The sequence below is a fragment of the Copidosoma floridanum genome, unplaced genomic scaffold (genome assembly GCF_036245765.1).
Source record: "Copidosoma floridanum isolate Cflo_tuat_1 unplaced genomic scaffold, Cflo_Japanese_pri ptg000014l, whole genome shotgun sequence".
Classification (NCBI taxonomy): Eukaryota; Metazoa; Arthropoda; class Insecta; order Hymenoptera; family Encyrtidae; genus Copidosoma; species Copidosoma floridanum.
In genome coordinates this window covers 7,365,009-7,387,024 of record NW_028321891.1, presented here as the reverse complement: position 1 = coordinate 7,387,024, position 22,016 = coordinate 7,365,009, and the positions used below count along the sequence as shown (strand labels likewise).

The following is a 22,016-nucleotide window of genomic DNA, read 5'->3' as shown; positions in this document are numbered from 1 at the left end:
CAATTAATTTCGTATGCTTAACAAAGAAATGATAAACAAATTAATTTTGTGAATCAACTCTTGTTAACGTACGAATCAATATAGTCCTGTAACTTAAAATTTAATTTTTAGTTAAATAGTATAAAGTGTTTCGTAGGATTCAATGGCCTCGAGATGCTCGCGAAATAATTTATGAATAATAAAAATTAATTTGACTAGTTGATGTTCAATTATATTCAATTCGATTTTTCCTCAAATTTTTTTAACGTTTTTAATTTATATTATAAAAAAAATTTGAGAGTTTTAGGAGTAAAACTTCATAACATGCATTATTGACAAAGCAGAGCTGAAAATATTCCTTTTTAAAAAAAGCGAGAGTTAGTTATTTTTAAATAAGCATAAAAAAAGATCAATAATCCTAGTCTTGTTTGGTTAAAAGTGGCTTTTGCGTTACAGATTACAAACAAACTCATGCTTACAGAAAGCGAGACGAAGGTGGTGCATATTGTGTCATTATTGCCTTAGTGAAAAGTTACTTGTTGTGTATTAATTAAAATAGTTCATAAATGTAATCATATGTAAAATTAAAACTCATTGAATTTAACTGATTGTCACTTAAGAAGGAAGTGTAATTGGTTTTTTAATTATTGAAATTTAAAAATAATATATTTAGCAGAAGTAGTAATAAAATAATATGTGTGAAAATCATAATATGATTATATACTATACGTGTTTTGTGACTACAAAAAAGTAAATATCAAAATGTTGATTGTCATAGTGAGTGAAATTTAAATTATAATGCATCAAAAAACGTAAAATCCTAATCGTTGATTACATTTATGAAGTTAATTTTGTTTATATTGTTACAACTATTTTAATTGTCGTCTAGTTGCGATGTATAAATTGTTTCGTTTTATTATGAATCTAATTTAATAATTGCGTAATTGTAAAAATAAATAGCAAAATAAATGTAGAACGTGTTTCTATTTTATACCATTGTTTTTAAATTTCCCTAATTCTAAAAATTTTGATTACACATCAGGTAAATTTAAGATTTGATTCTGATGTACATTAGTTACACGTTATTCAGGACGGGTTTCCTAGAAATCGAACACGTAGCGTTTTCAAAGTACGCTGACTCTTGCGATGGTATTTTAAGATTTCTGAATCATCGTACAGCAGCTACAGCTAAAATAGAATTCATAAACTCAGCTCTTCCTTTTTTTAATTGGATGATTTCATAAAAGTATCTTGAGTGAATTTAGTTTTTTTATTCAACAATGAGTCATGAATGTCTTTACATGCAGGTTACATTTTCATTGGGTCAAACGATGAGTTATGTATGTTGTACGAATTCGTTAAAACTACGTCCATCTTCTTTGTAATTTACACATTTACTGGACACCTTGTACATGTTTTTTAATTAAAATAACAATTGATAATTTTCTAGTTTACGTTCATAAATACAGCACGTTATTTATAAAATACTTGCATTAAAAATTATTCGTTTGCAAATATTTTTTGTTCATAAAACTGAATAACATGCCAGAGGTCCAACATGTGAGGTTATCAATCAAGGAAATCAAATTCAATATACGGTTCTAAAGATTGAGTGAGCTAGCCGTTTTAACCCAAATAGCAAGAAAGTGGAAGTAGGAATCGAGGAGTAAACCTTGTTATACTAATTTTATAATTTTTCGGAGTAGAATTACTGAAGAAAAGTTTGCTTATTCTCCGAGTCTGCAGGGCTCTAATAAAGCTTACTAAATATAAGCCAGGTAATGTAATACACGTCACGTGAGCCGAAATAGCTTAAAAAGCATAGCATTGCACACGGCACTGCGGCAGAAACAGTAGCAGAAACCGCTGGGAATAGGGAAATAACTCTTACATTATAGCATACGAGTTGCCACGACTTCAAGTGGTGTATATTGCAGAGGAAGCGAGGAGGAGAGAGAGGAAGAAACGAGGGAACGCTGAAATTTAAAATTGAGATCGTGCTTTTACTCAGCAAGATTCTAACATTTCCTTGTTGTATGCTGTTGCCGTTCGTTTTTTTGGCACTTGCGAATACGCTACATGATTCAATGGAAATCGCCGAGAATACGCTTGTACGTAAAGAAAAATACTTCGAGGCACATTAATGGGCGTGTGATATTTATTTTTATGCACACATAATCAAATGATTGTATATTACAAATGTTTTCTTGAGCGTTACTAATTTAATAACAACACTGTTCTTCACGCTCCGGTGAATAATAGTGTTGAAAGCGTGCCACGTAAAATAAAGAGTTTTACAATAAACTACGTTTCGACGATGAAAATAACGTAGTAAGCTTCATAAATCCTTATTAAATTGGAGTTTTAAAATAGATAAATATTATGTAAAAAAGATTGTTAAGGTTGTTCGAAATATTCTTTTCATAATTCGTTTTAAGTTTGTGAAAGTGCTAAGATTTAATTTAAAGTATTTCGTTTTGAAGAAACCTATGTTGTTCCTCTTTCATTAATTTAACAAAGAAAATTTAATGGGTTTCTTAATCCTAGTTATGCATGATTAAAGTAAGAACTGTAAACACACACTTTTTCCATTAACAAATAATAATTTCATGTTTCATACATTTTTATTAACTTTTTATAATACAATAAATAATTTATTAGATGTTAGAAATTATAAATATTTATATAAATTCTTTTCGGCGTATACATAGAATGAACAAAAACATCTTTTGTATGCGAATTCGACAAAAAATAACAATGTTTCTTAACAACTATATAAATATGTATATTAAATTTTCAGTGTCTACTGTTAACCTTGAAAAATTTTATCTGATCATCATTTATAAAAATACATGATATATAAACAAATGTTGTCAGCAAATAAACTATTTTGCTTGGTATGGCTTATTTTATGTTATTCAATGTATTTTTTAGCACCACCTACGCCTTATTACACTTTTTTTTCAAGATTATTTTTGTTAGTAAGAAACTACCCGGCTCATAGATGTCAAAAATTGTAAAAACGGTAATTTTGTTAAGAAAGCAGAAATATCATTGGCAGTGCGACGATAAAATTTTGAATTATCATTTATCCCTTTGGATCAGAAAATTAAAATTGAAAATTCTTCGTCGCTTTATCAAAGGGATAACAGTCAACATCATGATTTATAACAGTTTAAAATTTAAATTAATTCTTACTTTTAACGATGAGTTTTGCGGATGATTCAACTGTTCCTGCTGTTGTTGTTGCACGACATGTAAATGTACCAGTGTCTTCTTCATAGGTGGTTGCAATTAAAAGTACAGCATTATTTCCTTCATGAATCATCTATAACACAAAGAATTTTTTTTCGGTAAAAAATTTTTTTGTATCAACTGTATACCGTTGCTTTTTTATCATTTTCTTGTGATAGTCTAAAATTAAAAATAACTATTGCATGGATATTTCAGGAGCATTTTGATATTTTCGAAACCTTTTTAATCATTAATTTGTGTCAGTGCATTGATACATGGATACATACAAATAATCCAAAAAATATTGATAATGTGGTTGACAGTTTTAGTAATTATGCTTGAATTTTTCTGTGATCTATGTATTTGAGAAAGATAGAAGCAAAATATTACACGTCTACTTAAACTTTTAATAACTACGTAAAAGAATTACTTTTTTGTAGAATGAGTTTTTTTGTCGGCTAAAAATAAAGTTTCTTTACTAAAGTTTCAGAAGCATGTACTATGATGCAAGACCTTGAAATTCATTATTCAGAAAAGTGCAGTAATTGTCAACAATTTTTCTCTTATACGTTTTACGTTGTAAATTTTCCTTCAATTTTATAGCGGAGTACACTGTATCCCATTAAATAATTCCACAAAGCTTTGTTTTATTCTATGATGACTATAATCTTATGTATGAACCATCTCAAGCGGATTATCGTGATTTTTCATTACGCACAGAAATGTTTCTAAAAAATATTGTATACTAATTTTATCACTAAAAATAATATATCAAAATCTTAGAAAGCTTAGCTTGATTGTTATTGAGAAATCAAATTAAAAGATTTATAATTTTCATGAGCTCTTATGAAGAGGCCGTTGTGAATTAATTGCCAAAGACACATTTTCACTTCATACTCGGTTAATTTCTTACAGAACCGCATAAAAAACGAATCTATTTAACATCACTGTGGTTAAAACTGTCTGTTAAAATTCAAACAAACTTAGCTTCGTTATTTCTTAGACTCATTTTCTCAAATTTTTTGCGTAATATTATTCGTGTATACAAACAGTGGCAAGGTCAATGCAAAAGTCAATATTGAGTGGTAATTTTTTCATTTGTAATTTTTTCTCAGTTTTAAAGTACTTTCAACTTACGACGTATGTACATAAAATTAATTTAGTACTTTATCCATCGAATTGTTTCTCAATTTGGGTGTACAAAAGTCTTCTCAAAAACTATAAATATGTGGTTGTCATTTTGATTTAGGACTAAATTGATGAAAAATGACCCAACTCTACACTAGGATTTAATGACGAGAACGCAATTTATAACTTTATCTTATGTTAGGACCCAACTAGCCATCAGCTCTTAATTAATGGAGCAATCAATAGTTTTTTTGAGATTTTTAGTTTAAGTTCTTTATTTTGGTTTCTTTTATAATTTTTAAGGTAGTCATAGTCACCTTTATGGTAAACTCGGGAAAAAAGCACATCAATACTTGTACTTCAGTATTATCAGCTAATTGTACCTCAGACAGCTATTTTTTTATAATTTAAATATAATTACTATTTACCGTTTATGTATCCAACTATACTACCAATAATAATTTTAATGTATGAATTTTAAGAAAGCTTCATACTAATTGAATAACATTGTTTTTTTAAAGCAATACACCCAAAGCCTTAAATTTTATTAAAAATTAAAAATTTTGCGACATTACATAGTTTGAGAAATGTCTCAGAATTTCTTAGGCCCAATTTATTTAAAATTCTCTGAGTACTGGTAAGTTAAACATAATTACTTAAAAAGTGGCTGACAGGTACGGCCCTTGTAAGTGAAACTTTTTGTTTTTATTACATTGTTTATTTTTAATACGATTTTTTATTTAATTTAATATTATAGTGTTGGCAAATTATTCATCCAAAATTTTACTTATATTGTATTAATAATAGAATAATCATATTAACATTCATCTAATTTCAAGTTGGGTTTAATAATTGAATTCATCTGAGCCTTCTGCATTTTTACAAATCATCTCAGACTTACTTATTTTAGATGTAGACCATACGATATACTAATTTTTTAAGATAGCTTAAATTTTACCTGGAAATCTGGTGATTCAGGGATAAGAGCACTTTCGCGGTACCATTGGATTGTCGGTTTAGGCTTTGTAGGCGTAACTTGTGTTTTGAATTGCGCAGGTTGACCCTCCAAAACAATTTGGTCTTTAAGTGGAGTCAACTTTGGTAGTATATCAGCTGCATCAGGAGCTAAAAATAATTCCAATATTGATTTGTTTTACGTCATCAATACGTTTGTATACAAATGATGTGATCACTAACTCATTACTACTCGCTTACCAAGTACTTTTAAATTGGCAGTTGTTATTACTTCACCAGCTGCGTTTTTAGCCACACATTTATAAACACCTTCATCTTCTGGGAACGCTTCCGAAATTCTCAGAGTACAAAGATCTGCTTCTTTTAGCATTTGGAAATACTTTGAAGGTTTTATGATCTGTGAATCAAAAAATCATCGATTTTTTATTCGTGTATATACTTATCGTTGTTTTAAATTTTACATAAAAATACGTGTATGCGTGTACTTATGTGCGTGTGTATAAATATTTTATGTTTTAAGCAATATTTCGATGTATTAACTAAAAAGACTTTAATTTTTTGAAACTATTAACATACTTTTCGTAAAAAATATGTTAGCATCAATTACTGGATATTCAAAAATCAAGTCATTGCAAGTCTGCAAGTCAAAAATGTTTAAAAAAATTTTTGAACTTTTGTTACTGATACCTTATCTCCTTTTTTCCATTGAATAGTTGGAATTGGCTTTCCAACAATTCTACAAGAAAATGCAACCGATGTTCCCTCTTTTATAATTTGATCTTTTATAGGTTGTAAAATCATTGGTGCTTTCTCGGCATCAGTTGGTAACTGTTTTGTAGCTTTAGCTGATGATTGTGGCTGACGAACATTCAATTCAGCTTCACAACGAGCTTCCCCTGCGCTGTTTATAGCTACACATTCGTACCTTCCTGTATCTTCTGAAACACTTTCTAATATGAGAAGAGTATAAGTATTATCTTCTTCTAAAGTCTTGTAACGAATGTCTGGACTAATTTTTTTTCCACCCTGTAAAGTAATTTAAATGAAATTAGATAATTTCTTTTATCTCTTAAACATTAGTAAATCATTAAAACATTTTATCTTACCTTCAACCAATATACGTCAATGGGCTTAGTGCCAGTGACTTTGGTATCAAATCGAGCTAGTTGGCCACTGTTTACAGATGCATTTTGAGCAGTTGTAATGAAACTAGGCGGTACAACTCCTCCTCTTCCTGGTTGTCTACGTCTTTCTTCAACAACAAGATTAGCACTACATTTAGCTTTTCCACCTCTGTTTTCAGCAATCACTGAAAAGACGCCTGAATCTTCCATAAACACTTGACGTATGACTAATACAGATTTTGTGCTGAAGGTATGAATTTGTAGATCAGTAGAATTTGTTATTGGAAAGTCCTCACGATACCACTTGATAGTTGGTAATGGATCACCATCAAATTCAACTTCAAATTTAGCTTGTTCTTGTTCAAACGATCGGCATGGTTGAATTTTTTTAGTAAATACAGGTGGAACTGACGGTTTCACTTGTCCTTGAACTATGCGCTCTTGTGTTTTAGCTTTATGTTCTACCTCTGTTGTTTCAGTTGCTGTTATTTTCCTAGTTATTTCTACATCATCCCTCACTTCTTTTTGAGTTTGTTTTTGTTTAGAAACGTGAACCTCCCGACCATGGATGGTTGACTCGGAAGGATCTGGAGGATATTTTCCGACTTGTTGAGAATCAATGTCTACCTCGGTCGTAAATTTTTTAACATTTTTCGCGGGCGTTTCAGCTGATTTTTGAGTTTGTATTTCCCTGTAAAATAATATATACATATATATATATATAAATGAAAAAAAAAGACAGAAAATTTATCACTGTCACGGCACTCATAGCCATGATATATTTAACATGCTCAATTTATTTATTTGCAAACATACAAAGTTTCTTGATATTTTTGAGCCATTCCCTTGGCAACCGAATTATTGACAATTTTATCCCCTGGTATAGCAAACTGATGAGATGCTTCTCTAAGTCTCGACTCTTTGAGTAACTGATCTTCTTCTAGACTTGTTATTTTATGATAATAATCTTCCTTTTTCTTTGATTTAACTGATTTTTGCCATTCCGTTTCTGGTTCTTTATGAATCTTTTGTCCAAGAAGCTCTGTAGCGATCAAAGTACTTTGACTGATATTTTGCCTTCGTTCGTCGAAAACTCTTTCTACTTCCGTTTCTTCTTTTTCTGTTCGTTGCTGAGTAAAATCAGAATCGTACCAAGCTGTACAAAAAATCTTAACTTTATTTTCAGATAAAAAAACATGTTTAAAATTTATAATACCTTTGACGATCCAATTAAATCTTACCCAATGAAACATGCTAGGTTGGTCACGGAAAAAGTTAGGAAATAAATTAAGTAAAATGAATTTTTTCTTAATCCAGATAGTAAGTCAGGTATCATCAACCACAATATTAACATGTTATTCATTAGGGTACAAAAACACATGGGTCCATTCATAATGCACAAAAACATATTGATTTTTAGTTAAAAGTACGAAAATTTCAAACCTCTTATCTTTAACGTAGGAAAATATAGGTAGGTTGGAATTGGTTTCCTATTGAAAATTAGTGTGTATAGTATGCGTCCAATCAGTAGACAACCTTCAGTTTGGGAAGTTTGTATATATTAACAGTGGAATAGTCAGTATTGAAGTTAGATTGTGGTACAAATTGTATATTTTTTTATATTATAGGGTACGCACGTTATGTTGAAGTGGTGCAATAGTAATTTTCGTCACACTAGCGCCATCGCCATCACGGCTATTTTACAGACCGATGAACCCGTGAAGCAGGGTCCGAGGGTCCGTAGAATAGCTCTAATTGGATGACGCTTATGTGCCAAACACTATTTTTCCTACCGAGAACGCAGTGAACGTCCAAATGTCACTAAAAACGCTTCAAGGTAGGAAAAATATTATTTTCATTCTTAAAAATATTATTGAACACAAATATTTTTGAAAATAAAAGGGCTCAGGGTTTCAAACTTTATAGAAAACATAAAGTGTATATAGTAACAGTTTTGGAATTCAAAATTTTTCAAAACATGAGAATCTTTCATGGGCAACAAAATCATACCTGCTTATTATCCTTTATGTTGGATTTTTCGTTTACCAACGAAAATTCAATAAGTCGACCGTGCGTTTGTCTTCTGTCAGAGACTCATAGTCGAAGTTCTTTTTCTTGATTGCTTAAATATTGCTGCCACATTTACGGTAGGAAAAAAGGAATGGAATGGGATGTAAGACTAGGATTAAAACGATATTGTTGGAAAATTTTCAGTATTTTTGTGAATAATTTTCAATGTGCACAAAGAATGTTGTCATGTAAAATGTTGGATCGTACACTCAAGTTGAAAGAAATTTTTGATTTGTATGTTTTGCGTTTACACTAAAAGTTTTGTCATATACTATATGCTTACTTGCCATAGGAAACGATATAAAATTGTTTTAAACAAAAAATGCTTTCAATGATAAAACTTAGTGATTTTTATCCCATTAATGGTATTTTTTAATCTCAAAAGTTTTGATAGACTTTGAAATAAATTGAAATGATAAAAAAAGTTCCAACAAATAAATATCGTTTCCAAAATCATTACTTAAAAAATATCTGCACTTACGTCGAGGTGATGATTTCAAAACTCCGCGATAATCACCACTACGAGGTGTCACAGTTAGGGTTGTTTCTGTCCGAGCTTCACCAACAGAACTTCTTGCAACTACCTCAATTTTGCCATTATCGTATTGCCTTGTCTTAGGTATATCCATATGATACATGCCGTCGTAAGTAAGTTTATAACGAGAACCCTATTGGCATAAAGGTATTGTTTTATGAATAGTCAACTTTCCCATGAAATAACAATATTTGTGTGTATTTAACAGTGAATTTACTTACACTCACGACAGTATGACCGTTTATGAGCCACATTACTCGAGGTCTTGGGTAACCCGTGACTCTGCAGCAAAATCTGGAATAATCTCCTTCTTCGACAGTGACTGGTTCGGGTTTGCTGACAAACGTAGGGGGTGCTCGAACTTTTTCAACCTCGGTTTCTTCTTCAGGAACTCTGAGAAATAAAAAAAAAAAAAAAATTACGTACACGATCATGAAAAATTTTAAGCTTATAACTTTACGGTGTTTGAACTTACACTTGCCACGCAGCTTCCATCTCTCGAATCTTTTCAATACTCTTCATACCCTTAGGCAATTGGGATTCGTATATTATTCCTGGTTTTCCAGTTGTTCGTATTACGGCTTTTGTTTCATCCATACCATAAAGATTTGTAGCTCTGCATAAATATTCCCCACTATCTTCAGGGTATACCCACCCAAAGTTCATAGCCACGTAACCAAAATCATAAATAGGGGTAAATCTGTTTTTATGAGGTAACGGTTTCCCGTTCAAAAACCATTCAACTTTCATATTTGGATCACCAACTGGTGCTAACTGGCATTCGAATTTTGTACTATTCATTTCAACAAGATCAACTTGATCTTTAATCTGAGTGACAAATCTTGGTGGTTGTTTTTTATCTGCATCGTATAAATCGTCTTCCGTTAGATGTACTTCTGAAGTGTATTTTTTTATTGTGGCTTCCATTTGCATGAGTGCCTCGGATTTTTTCATACCCTTAGGTACTTGGTTTTGTAAAATAATACTTGGTAATTCTACAAAAACGTATTAAATTATTAAAAGCGTATAAAATGATGATCTATAATAAAATTTAAAATCAAGAAAGCACTGACTTTTACAAGATACTGAAGCACGTGTTGTGTCTTCTCCATAATTGTTTATTGCTTTACAAATGTATTCTCCAGAGTCTTCTGGATACACGTACAATATATCCATCGAAACAAATCCCATATCGTAAACTGTTCGATAGCGATGTCCAGCAGGTATAAGTTTACCATTTCTGTACCATTCTATACGTAAATTCGAATCGTCTTTTGGTTCAACTTGACATTCAAATCTTACAGTTTCATTCTCTTCTACTGTAACTGATTTAATTTGTGTGATGAACTTTGGTGGTTGTCGTGAAGGAGCTTCCTGTGGTGGAGCTTCCGATACTGGTCCACGTTCGAGTTCCTTTAGTTTTTCACCGCTCATTCCAGATGGAAGTTGTGAATCAAAATCAATTGATTTTTTAGCTAAAGAAAAATTAAAAGTATTTTATCAACATCTTAGTATTCCAGCAGTCAAGTAAAAGAACGTCTTATCTTAAATTGATATTGAAAAACATCTTATTTCAAAATAAATGTAGATTAAATACAGTTCTTCTCTCGAATTTAGGTGAATAGGTTAATTTATGTATTACCTTAATAATATATCGTCAATAAAAGACATCAGAGTAGTATGTATAACTAGTGCTGAAAGCTGGTAACGAAAAATGTTGATTTATTGTTGTATATTTCAGCAAAGAACATTGCGTTTAAGATTTTTCTTACCAATACCATTAATTATTTCATTGATTTTGTTTAGCAAAATGAAAATATAAAATTTTAAGTATTCGATATAATTTTCTGTGACAAAATACAAAAAATTAATTGTAGTTTTAGTAGGCGAAACTTTAAAGGCCATATTCTTCGCCGGAAAAAATGAAAAATCAAAGTTCTTCGTCTCCAGCTTTATACACTTGTTTAACTACTTTGAAATATTCTATTGAGAATTTAAGTTGAGATCATTTTCAAATCTACATTTATTTGAAATGAGAAGCGTGTCAATATTAATTAGAAATGACACATTTTTTAATTAAAACACTGTAAGATGAGATGTTTATCTAGTAAAATTTTAAGATAAGGTGCTTTTTAAAATTATTTTAACATGAGACATTTTCCATATTTACGTTTTTTTATAGACTTACAAAATATGGTCCATAACAAATAATTACATAACCCACAATTTTTTTGTTTTTGTTTTAATAGACTATACGAAATATTTATTACGTCATTTTCGTCGCTGAATTAAATATATTTGTTTGCTTATATAGTTAAGCCAATTTTTTTTTCTGTCTATGGTTTATATTAGCTATAATAATTTGAGGTCTAAGATTTTTACAGATTTCTGGTCATAAATAAAATTAAAATTAAAATTCTAACTTTGAAGAAAGACTCTTATATGGTGACTCAAAATACAAAGGAAAAGTCTAGTCCACCACAAAATCTTTTTGTAATATTTACATAAACCATTTTTGACTTACATTTACATGTGATAGTTGCTTTGGTCATTGCTGTGCCCCATTTGTTTGTAGCTTTGCATACGTACTCACCGCTATCTCTTGCGTACGTATACGACAAATCCAATGAAATAAAACCAAAATCATTAATTTGATGTACTCTAGATCCAGTTGCGAATGGTCTTCCGTTATGGAACCAATCTATTCTCATTGTTGAATCTCCTACGGGTTCGACTCGACAATCAAAATGACTAGATTCACCTTCATTAACTTCTATATTTTTCAATTCAACTGTAAATCTAGGTGGATTTGGTTTTTCTTCTTCAGCAAGAATTTCCTCTCTCTTATAAAGCGATTCTTCAAGCTTCTGGATACTTTCTGTACCCGTTTTAAAATTACTAGGAAGCTGAGGTTCAAGGATAATTCCTTGTCTACCTCGTACTTGAAGTTTACATGACACGGTTGCTTCTCCATGTCTATTGATAGCCTTACACGTGTAAAGCCCTGAATCTCGCTGATAACAATTAGCTACCTCAAGTATGACAAAACCAAAATCATGAATCGTTTTAACTCGAGATCCAGCTAAAAGTGGTTTACCATTGTGGAACCATTCTACTCTCATGCTAGAGTCATTTACAGGTTGTAGCCTGCATTCAAAATGGGCCAAAGAATTTTCAGAAAGAGTTAAATCTGATGGAGTTGTTATGAATTCTGGTGGTTTTCCTGTGTCATCATCAGGAACGGGCTGACCGGATTCTACACCAAGTCCTTCGAGCTCAGCAATTTTGTTTATGGTACCTTCCATTCCTTTAGGTAATTGAGATTCTAAAATTATGCTGCGTTTACCAGTGCACTTCATTGTGCATGTTGTTACTGCTTCACCATAATCATTCGTGGCTCGACAACTGTATTCTCCAGAATCTTCGGGATATATAGGTGATATTTCAAGAATCACGAAACCAAAATCACAGAAAGTACGGAATCGAGTTCCAGTTCTCAATGATTTTCCATTCCAGAACCATTCGACCTGAATTATTATTTTGAATGGATAATTATAATTATATTAGTTGAATTTTAAAGTTTTTGTATTTAACTATTACATCTTTATCATTTAATGATTAATTATTATCAATTTTATAAAACAGAAAGTAAAAAATTAATTTTATATTTACCTTTAGTTTTGAGTCATTTGTTGGTGTGAATCGAGCTTCAAAATGTGCACTTTCTCCTTCACGAAGATCATCTAAGTTGCTTAGTGGAACTGTGAATACAGGTGCTTTTCCTTTGGCTTCTGTTACCGTTTCATCCCTAGTCTTGATTAATGAATCTTCTAATGTTTGAATTTTTTCAAGACCTCCTTCCATACCTTTTGGTAACTGTGATTCAAGAATCAAATTGGATTTTGATATGCATCTTAAGGTTGCTTTTGTAGAATCTTGACCATATTTATTGATAGCACGACATTCATATTCTCCTGAGTTTTCTTCATAGCAGTAAAGTATATCAAGAATAACAATTCCAAAGTCATGGAATGTACGGTATCGATGGCCATGGGGTAATTTTTTTCCATTGCAATACCATTCTACCTTCAAATCTGAATCTGTGATGGGTGTTAATCGTGCCTCGAAGTGAGCAGATTGTCCCTCAACTAACTTGGCAATGTCGGTAATCTGAGTAATAAATTTAGGTGGTTCAGTTACTGGTGGCAGTGTCGCGACTTGTTGATCACCCGTATATGCTTCCAATTCTTTTATTTTTGCCAGTGAATCAGGCTGTAGAGTGTCAAGGTATACACCACTTTTACCGTAGCATTTCAACGTAGCTTTTGTGCAGTCTTCACCAAATTTATTACTTGCTTTACAAACATATTCGCCACTATCATGTGACATAACACCAGCAATATCCATGACAACAAATCCAAAGTCCGACACCATTTTATATCGTGACGAATGGCGTAGAGGTTGCCCGTTATGATACCATTCCACTTTCATATTTGCATCCCCAACTGGAACAAGAGTACATTCGAAATGCGCTGATTGATAATCTTTAAGATTATCTAACGATTGAATTTGGGTTGTGAATCTTGGTTTTTGTCCCATAGATTTATCAACGCATTCCAACATTAAAACAACTTCAGCTTTTCCCCATTGATTTGATGCTTTACAAATGTAGCTTCCAGTGTCTTCTATTTTTGTACCGTGTACTTCAAGAACTACTGTTCCAAATGCGTAAACCGTACGAATGCGATGACTTGCTTCTATTGGTTTTTCATTGAAATACCATTCGATAACCATTGTTTGATCCCCAGTAGGAACAAGCGTAGCTTCAAAATGAGCCAGCTCTCCTTCTGACAAGTTTGAAATATTTTCTGATTGTGACGTAAAAACTGGTGCTCGACCTTCTTCATCTTGTAATGGTGCACCTGGCTTTTTAAGTAATGATTCCTCCAAATCTTGAATTGCCTCAAGTCCCTCTTTTCCTTTGGGATGCTGAGAAAGTTCTATTACATTCTCTTTTGTTGAACAGTATATTGTTGATGAAGTAAAGGCTTCGCCTTTCTTATTGTAAGCTTTTGCTGTATAGATACCAGAGTCTCTATCATAAGCGTCGGTCAAATCCAGAGTAATAAATCCGAAATCACACGTAGTTTTGAATCTCGAAGCATAGGGTAAAACTTTTCCATTAAAATACCACTCAATTCTTAAGTTGGGGTCATCTTTTGGTTCAACTTGTCCTTCTAAATGTAATGGTTCAGTTTCTCCTAGTTTAATCTCAGTAACGAAAGGAACTGTCCAAACAGGCTGAGGATATTCTTTTTCTGGGCCAGTTTCCGGTTTTCTAGCTTTTGATGCATAAGCATCATCAACTTCTTTTACTTTTTCGAATCCAGCCTCACCTTGTGGATGTTGAGTTTGTAGATAAATATTTTGTTTACTAGTACATTTTAGAGTTCCAGAAGTCTGAGCTGAACCTTTCGAATTGGTTGCTTTTACAGTAATTATACCTGAGTCTTCTTCATAAGCATGCGATAAGTCTAACGCTACATATCCAAAATCATAAGTTGATGTAAATCGAGCACCAAATGGTAACGGTTGTCCATTGAGGAACCATTCGATTTTCATAGTTGGATCTTTCGATGGTTGTACACTACATTCAAAGTGAACGTTATCACCTTCAGTGCACTCTATATTATTAAGATGACTAATAAATACGGGTTCTTCGTAAGTTGGCTCCGGTTTTTCTTGCGTATCCATTGATGGTTGCTCAAGAGCACTTATTTTCGAGAGAGCATCAGGATGTAATGTATCTCCCAAGAGCCAATGCTTATCTACCACTTTTAAGCTACTTGTCGATACAGCTTCTCCGAGTAAATTGGTAGCCTTGCAGGTATAAATTGCAGAGTCATCTGAACGTGAGCCGTTAATTGATAAGGAAACTAAACCAAAATCAAAAGTACTTTTCAAGCGTGTTCCCATTTGAAGAGTAACACCATTTTTGAACCATTCAACACGAAGGTTTGGATCGGCTCGAGGTTCTACTTGGGCTTCTAAGTAAACATGTTGTCCTTCTACCAAATTATCGTAACTCTTAAGATGTGTTGTAAAAACAGGTGCCTGTTGCGGTGTCGTGTCTATAAACATTTCTGGAACTTTATTCATTTCTGCCTCTTTAAGTTGTATCTTTTGCCATGCTTCAGGTTGAATAGCATCACTAGATATAGCTGACCGAGCTTTTACTTTAAGAGAGATAGATGATACAGCTTCGCCGGATTTATTTATAGCCTTTACAGTAATTATACCAGAATCTTCAGGAATAACTTTCATTATATCTAGCGTAACAAAACCAAAGTCATGGCTCACATGATAACGAGAACCTTCAAAACAAATATCATAATTAGATGTAATTAATATACAAATTAGGAAAATGCATTTAAGTAAATTTACAAATAATCTTACCCATTTTTAATTCGACGCCATTAACGTACCACTCAAATCTTAAATTGATATCACCAACAGGAACTACTCGACATTCGTAATGAGCCACTTGTCCTTCCCATAATTCTGCTGGTCCAGTCAACAATTGAGTAAAGATTGGTTTGTCAAAAACTTTTTCAGGTTCTTCTGGACGCATTGGTATTCTATCAGCTTCTAAACGAGCAATTTTTTGTTGTGCTTCAGGATGTTGCGTATCTAACTGAATACTTGCTTTTGCTGTAAAAATTAACGAAATAATATATATATATATATATATATATATATATATATATGTATATATGATTCTTAATGAAGTACTTCTCGTTACTTACACAACATTTTCATCGATGCAGTAGTTACAGCTTCACCAAGAGCATTAACAGCACGACACATGTATACGCCTTCATCTTCCTCACGAACGTGAGAAATATTAAGAGATACGTATCCGAAATCATGAGTTTTTGTGATTCGTGAACCTACATAAAAAAAAAACATTATTTAATAAGTCACAAGTCTAATAAAAGATACATATGCAATGGCTCTATGAAAGTTCCAAACAAACTTGTTTCAATAGGTTTTTCATTTCTGAACCATTCGATTTTCAGTGATGCATCTCCAACTGGTATTAATCGACATTCAAAATGAGCTATTTGACCTTCCGGAATATTATCAATGTTTTGTAATGGTTGAGTGAAAACTGGTCTTTGTTTCGTTTGTGGTTCAGGAATCTCTGGTCTTTTCCATGGTTGTTGCGATTCCAGCTCACGTATTTTATCCAAACCTTCGGGACGTTGAGAGTCTAGGATGATATTATCTTTTTGAATAACTTTCAGTTCTGTCGAAGAAACACATTGACCAAGAGCATTTATAGCTCGTACAGAATATTGTCCAGCATCTTCTGGCACAGCATGGGAAATTACAAGAGCTACGTAACCAAAGTCAAAAGTCACGTGGAATCTAGATGCTGATGGTAAAGGTTTTCCGTTATGGAAAAATTCAATTCTTAAGTTGGCATCATGTAACGGTTCAATTTGGCACTCAAAATGAGCTGTTTGCCCTTCGTATATTTCGGTTGTACCCTAAAGTATAAAATTAATTAATAGTCAAATACTTTTTTTTTATAAAAAACTTAATCAATACACATACTCTAAGCTCCGTCACAAATCTTGGTGGGAATACTGGAGGTTCTTCGATTTCTAGTCTTGTTGGACGACCTTGAGCTTCTAATTCTCTAATTTTTTCCAACCCATCAGGATGTTGAGTGTCGAATATAAGACTTCGGTGAGCTGAAATGTCGAAAAAAATTTAATTTACAAATCTCATTTGATAATCTACATTTCATAATTCACTGTTACTTACATCCAACTTTAATAGTACATGTATTAACAGCTTCCCCTGCGAGGTTTGACGCTTTTGCAATGTACGTCCCCGAATCTTCTGCATAACTGTACAGGATATCTAAAGCTACGTATCCAAAATCATGAGTTGTTCGGAAGCGATGTCCAGTTTTAACAGCTTTTCCATTCACAAACCTAAAAAATTTTATTTGATTTTTTTTAGGGAATCGTATAAATTTCATTATCTGAATCTACCGTACCATTCTATTTTTAAATTGGCGTCATTAATCGGTTCCACACGACATTCTAGATGAGCGTGTTCTCCCTCTTTAAGGTGATCCAAGTTATTAAGAGGTGTAAGGAAAACAGGTTTTTGATGTACAATTTCTTGTTCAGCTACCTCCTTGATCTCCACCGTTTCTAGCTTTCGAATTTTTTCCAGACGTTGCGCATCAAGCGTATCGAGACACAGGCTTTGTTTAGCTAACGATAATACAGAAATATTGAAAAAATATGCAAATCAATTTAGATCTTTATGACTTAAATTACTCACAATCAACAGATATGACACAAGTAGTTACAGCTTCTCCAACAACATTTGAAGCCTTCAACATATACGTTCCTGAATCTTCTGGGTAAGCATACAAAATATCTAATGCAACAAATCCAAAATCATATGTTGTTTTAAATTTGTGTCCTTGAGGAATAGGCTTTCCATTTCTGAACCATTCAACTACCATAGTTGGATCGTTAACGGGTGTCAGCGTTGCTTCTAAATGTGCATTCTTTCCTTCAGGCAAGTGTTCAATATTTTTCAATGGTCTTCCAAACTTTGGTTTTTCGGCAATAAATACATCTTCTTTATCATGACGTTGATACCGCGAATCACTCTCCAGATACTGTATCTTCTTTAATGCACCTTCATGTTGGGTCTCACTGATGATCGAATCCCGAGCTGTGAATAAAGCACATTAAATTTATAAAATATCGAGCTTTATAAATAAATTTGGACTTTTTTTTTAACCATAGAATATACCAGAAAATATTTTTGTTTCCACGTCTTGGTGGTAAATACACTTTTAATTTACATTTAACATCAAGAGTAACAGAATTTTCGCTTGACTAAATTTATTTGTTACTTGTATGAAGATTACGTTTCCAAAAAAATGGCTAAGCATCATTTTTTTGAAAATACTTCTAGAAATCTTCTTCATGCGATTTGGTAAACTTAGATATAACGTATCGACACAAAACGAAAAAATTCAACCGTCTATAAGGCCTGCATTGTTTGAGCGAGCGAGAGTTACGCGATTGTATCGGGATCCTAATACCTTATGGTATTTTATTTCGCTCAAGGGAGTTATATAATGAGATCACCATGAACTCTGGAGTTACAGCTATGTTAGAGCCTAATAGGAGTTCTGTTAAATTTGTGCAAAGGTTCGCAAGAAGCAAAATATTAATGGTCATATTTTTCATACTTAAACATGGATGCTTTTGGATAAGTATCCTTTTGCGGTCTACCATCTTGTATATTATAAAAAGTAATGATAAACTTTTGATGACAGTTTAATTTTACTAATAAAATTCCTCATGGTTTTTTTTTTACCTTAAAAACACTCAATGGTGCCTATGAAAGGAGAAATAAATAGTAAAAAGTAAGCATCGTGGAAATTGCCAAAAGATATGTTTTCACACAAATGTCAGAAGGACAAAAGATATACCGAAGTATAAAGTGCGCTTCATTGACTATAGCACTGGAAAAACGAATTGATCCATCAACGAATATGTACGCGTTAGTTTAAGTGACTAAAAATTGATAGGTAAGAAAGCGGGACCCTATTAAAATGTTGTTGACGCCGCCTGACTTTAGGTCACCTTACTTAAGAGAATTATTTCATTCAACAAAAATCCAGACTAGTTTTACTGGCATCAACAGAATATCAAGAAACCGATCAATTTAAAAAACTTGGCAACCTACTCTCAAATGACTTTTGAGTCTCAAACGTCTTCTATTCAAAGTCAAACGATCGTTCTCAATTCAATTGCTCATTACAGAATTTCAACGAATTTACTTACGTTGCACAACCAATGCGGCTGAAGTAACAGCTTCATTCAGTTCATTGGATACTTTTTTGGATACTTTGCATGTGTAAGTGCCAGAGTCTTCAGCGTAAACTGTGAGTATATCAAGTGAGGCAAAACCAAAGTCATATGCTGTTCTGTATCTGTGTCCAGTAGAAAGTGGTTTACCATTTTGGAACCACTCTACTTTTAAGGAAGCATCTGGATAAGGTTCGATACGACACTCATAATGTGCGCTTTGACCTTCCACTAAATTTTTTGGTCCATTTAGTTGGACTGTAAATCGTGGTTTTTCTGTGATAGTAATCTCTTCCTCACTTCGTTTTTGATATTTGCTCGTATCTTCTAGTGCTTGGAGTTTTGATAATGCACTTTCGTGTTGTGATTCGTACTGTAATGCTGCTTTTGCTGTATAAGTAGGAGTAAGTAGGAGTGTGTGGTGTTTATGATTTATTTCTATTTAATTGAATATTAAAATTTGGAATATTTCTCAATAAAAAATATGAACACTTACATTGCACAAACAATGTGGCTGATGTAACAGCTTCACCCAATTCATTATAAGCTCGACAAGTGTAAGTTCCTGCATCTTCTGGATTTACGTATTTCATGTTGAGAGCAACGTAACCAAAGTCATGCATTGTTGTAATTCGATTGGCTAAAAATAAAAATTTATTTTTCCAATACAATCATTCAATAATGAACTGCAAAATTGTTATTAATTTGAATCAAAGTACACACAGGCTAAAATTGGTACACCATTCCGCAACCACTGCACTTGGAGACTTGAATCTCCTACAGGAATAAGTCGAGCTTCAAAGTGCGCTGCTTGATTTTCAGCAACTTGTAAATCTTTGATGGGCATTGTGAAAACGGGAGCTTGTGATACACTTGTTTCTTCTTGTAAAACTTTGCGTTGATACCGAGAATGATCCTCCAATTGTCTGACTTTCTGCAAAGCATCTTCATTTTGAGACTCCAGATAAATAGATTTTTTAGCTGTAAAAATTAATAGTTTTAATAACTTCAAGAAACGTTCTGGTGTGAAATAAGAAAAAAAAAACTTTTTAAAAATTTACTGACAATGAACTACAGCGGTTGCTGAAGTAATAGCTTCTCCAATAGCATTTCTCGCTAGACAAACGTAAGTTCCAGCATCTTCTGGGTAAGCATACATGATATCCAAAGCAACAAAGCCAAAACTATTAGTTTCAACGAATCGTGATCCTGCCTTTACAGGTAAATTGTTGTGGAGCCACTCCACCTTCATTGTAGCATCAGATACTGGAATTAATCTGCATTCAAAGTGCGCTCGCTGACCTTCTTTAATTTCTACGTTATTCAACGAAGTAGTAAATATTGGTGCTTGAGTTGTAACTTCTTCAATATCTTCTTGTCGATGATATTTTGATCTATCTTCAAGGTAATGAATTTGTTCAAGACCTGTTTCATTTTGTGTGTCTGTTAATATTTGAGCTGTGGATCGGCAACTCAATTTACATGAAACTTCGTCACTTCCGACAAGATTTACAGCTCGTACAGTGTAAACACCAGAATCTTCAGCAATTAAATCTATCACATCTAAAGCGACATAGCCAAAGTCGTGAATTGGTCGGAATCGGTGTCCTAAAATTAAATTATTCGTATTTATTCAATTGATAAAAATTTATTAGAAATTAACTATAGGAAATTTAATAGTACCTATTGTGACTGGACGACCGTTTTTGTACCACTCCACTTTCAAATTGGAATCGGTAACTGGCTCGAGCTTACATTCAAAGTGGGCGTGTTGTCCTTCTCGAAGATTTTCTTGACTTTTAGGATGAGTTATAAATTTGGGCTTAATATTCACGACTTCATCTACAAGTTCGTGTCTTTTATACCTAGAGGCGTCCTCTAAGTATTGAATTCGTTCAAGACCTTCAGGATTTTGAGACTCCGTGATTAAATCTTTTTTAGCGTGTACTCTAACAGAACATGACGTTACAGCTTCACCAAGTTGGTTACTCGCTTGACACGTATATACTCCTGAATCCTCGGGATAAACACCCAATATGTCAAGAGCTACATAATCAAATTCATAAGATGGTCTAAAACGATGCCCTGTTTTTACTGGTCTTCCATTTACAAACCAGTCAACTCTCATCGATGCATCACCTACAGGTTGCAAACGGCATTCCAAGTGAACGTTTGTTAATTCAACGGTTTCGATATTATGGAGTGGTCGAGTGAATTGCGGAGCTTGTTGAACCGTTACTTCATCTTGTTGAGTTCTTCTGTATCTACTTGAGTCTTCCAGCATTTGGATTTGTTCTAAAGATTGTTCGTTTTGAGTATCAGTAACTACATCTGAGCGACCAATAACACGAACGCATGCCGAAGTATGTGCTGATCCCAAGTGATTTGTAGCGCGAGCTGTGTATTCACCCGAGTCTAGGGCGCTTGTATGGATTATATCAAGTGCAACAAAACCAAAATCGTAGTATGTCCGGAATCTTGAGCCAACAGTAACTGGTCTGCCATTTTGAAACCATTCAACACGCATTGTTGGATCCCCCATGGGTTCTAATCGACATTCAAGGTGAATATTTTTACCTTCACTTACTGGTGGAGGATCACTGAGAGGTTGAATAAAAATTGGCTTTGATTTTGAAATTTCTTCGATGTAGTATTGTGGTTCGATAAATTTGGATTCTTCAAAACGTTGTGTTTTTTCATACGCACCGTGATGCATGCTACTTGTGTCAATGCTAGAGCGAGCTATAAGAAATCAATTACATTTTTTACAACTAAAGTAATAAAAAAGTACATTGATGAACATAAGTAACGGTAAAAATGTTTATTCAATTTATGAAAATATTTTTTAATATTAACGAGGTTTAAAAAAATTCATCTCAAAAACTTTTTGATTAAAAAATCAATCATGTTATCTCAATAAATTATTTTTTTATTGCATCAACGACAATTTGTTAAGTATATTTATTCATTGATGTGTATCATACTAATATATTGTCATATTAAATGGATTTATTTAACAATCAAGAGCTCTGTCTTTTTCTATAAAAACGAGAATAC

The 22,016-nt window shown here is 32.8% G+C and overlaps 1 protein-coding gene across 2 annotated transcripts in view; it reads right to left on the bottom strand.

Annotated features, from left to right (window-relative positions):
• Positions 1 to 2,584: 2,584 nt before the first annotated feature.
• Positions 2,585 to 22,016, bottom strand: part of LOC106636719 (titin) — a 32,078-nt gene continuing 12,646 nt past the window's right edge. The window contains exons 16-39 of one of the 2 annotated variants that reach the window (XM_014349218.2): positions 20,643 to 21,701; positions 20,025 to 20,567; positions 19,683 to 19,940; positions 19,456 to 19,599; positions 18,936 to 19,349; positions 17,410 to 17,811; positions 17,117 to 17,339; positions 16,879 to 17,051; positions 16,666 to 16,805; positions 16,082 to 16,598; positions 15,852 to 15,995; positions 15,502 to 15,756; positions 12,718 to 15,419; positions 11,570 to 12,572; positions 10,119 to 10,520; positions 9,521 to 10,040; positions 9,267 to 9,438; positions 8,992 to 9,178; positions 7,257 to 7,596; positions 6,423 to 7,131; positions 6,004 to 6,342; positions 5,557 to 5,713; positions 5,300 to 5,466; positions 2,585 to 3,307 (exon numbers count right to left, since the gene is read on the bottom strand). In XM_014349218.2, the coding sequence (XP_014204704.2) occupies positions 3,167 to 3,307; positions 5,300 to 5,466; positions 5,557 to 5,713; positions 6,004 to 6,342; positions 6,423 to 7,131; positions 7,257 to 7,596; positions 8,992 to 9,178; positions 9,267 to 9,438; positions 9,521 to 10,040; positions 10,119 to 10,520; positions 11,570 to 12,572; positions 12,718 to 15,419; positions 15,502 to 15,756; positions 15,852 to 15,995; positions 16,082 to 16,598; positions 16,666 to 16,805; positions 16,879 to 17,051; positions 17,117 to 17,339; positions 17,410 to 17,811; positions 18,936 to 19,349; positions 19,456 to 19,599; positions 19,683 to 19,940; positions 20,025 to 20,567; positions 20,643 to 21,701 (11,111 nt within the window). In that variant the 3' untranslated portion in view covers positions 2,585 to 3,166. Of the gene's footprint in view, positions 3,308 to 5,299; positions 5,467 to 5,556; positions 5,714 to 6,003; positions 6,343 to 6,422; positions 7,132 to 7,252; positions 7,597 to 8,991; positions 9,179 to 9,266; positions 9,439 to 9,520; positions 10,041 to 10,118; positions 10,521 to 11,569; positions 12,573 to 12,717; positions 15,420 to 15,501; positions 15,757 to 15,851; positions 15,996 to 16,081; positions 16,599 to 16,665; positions 16,806 to 16,878; positions 17,052 to 17,116; positions 17,340 to 17,409; positions 17,812 to 18,935; positions 19,350 to 19,455; positions 19,600 to 19,682; positions 19,941 to 20,024; positions 20,568 to 20,642; positions 21,702 to 22,016 lie in introns of both variants that reach the window. The other variant, XM_089591898.1, reaches the window with a different exon arrangement.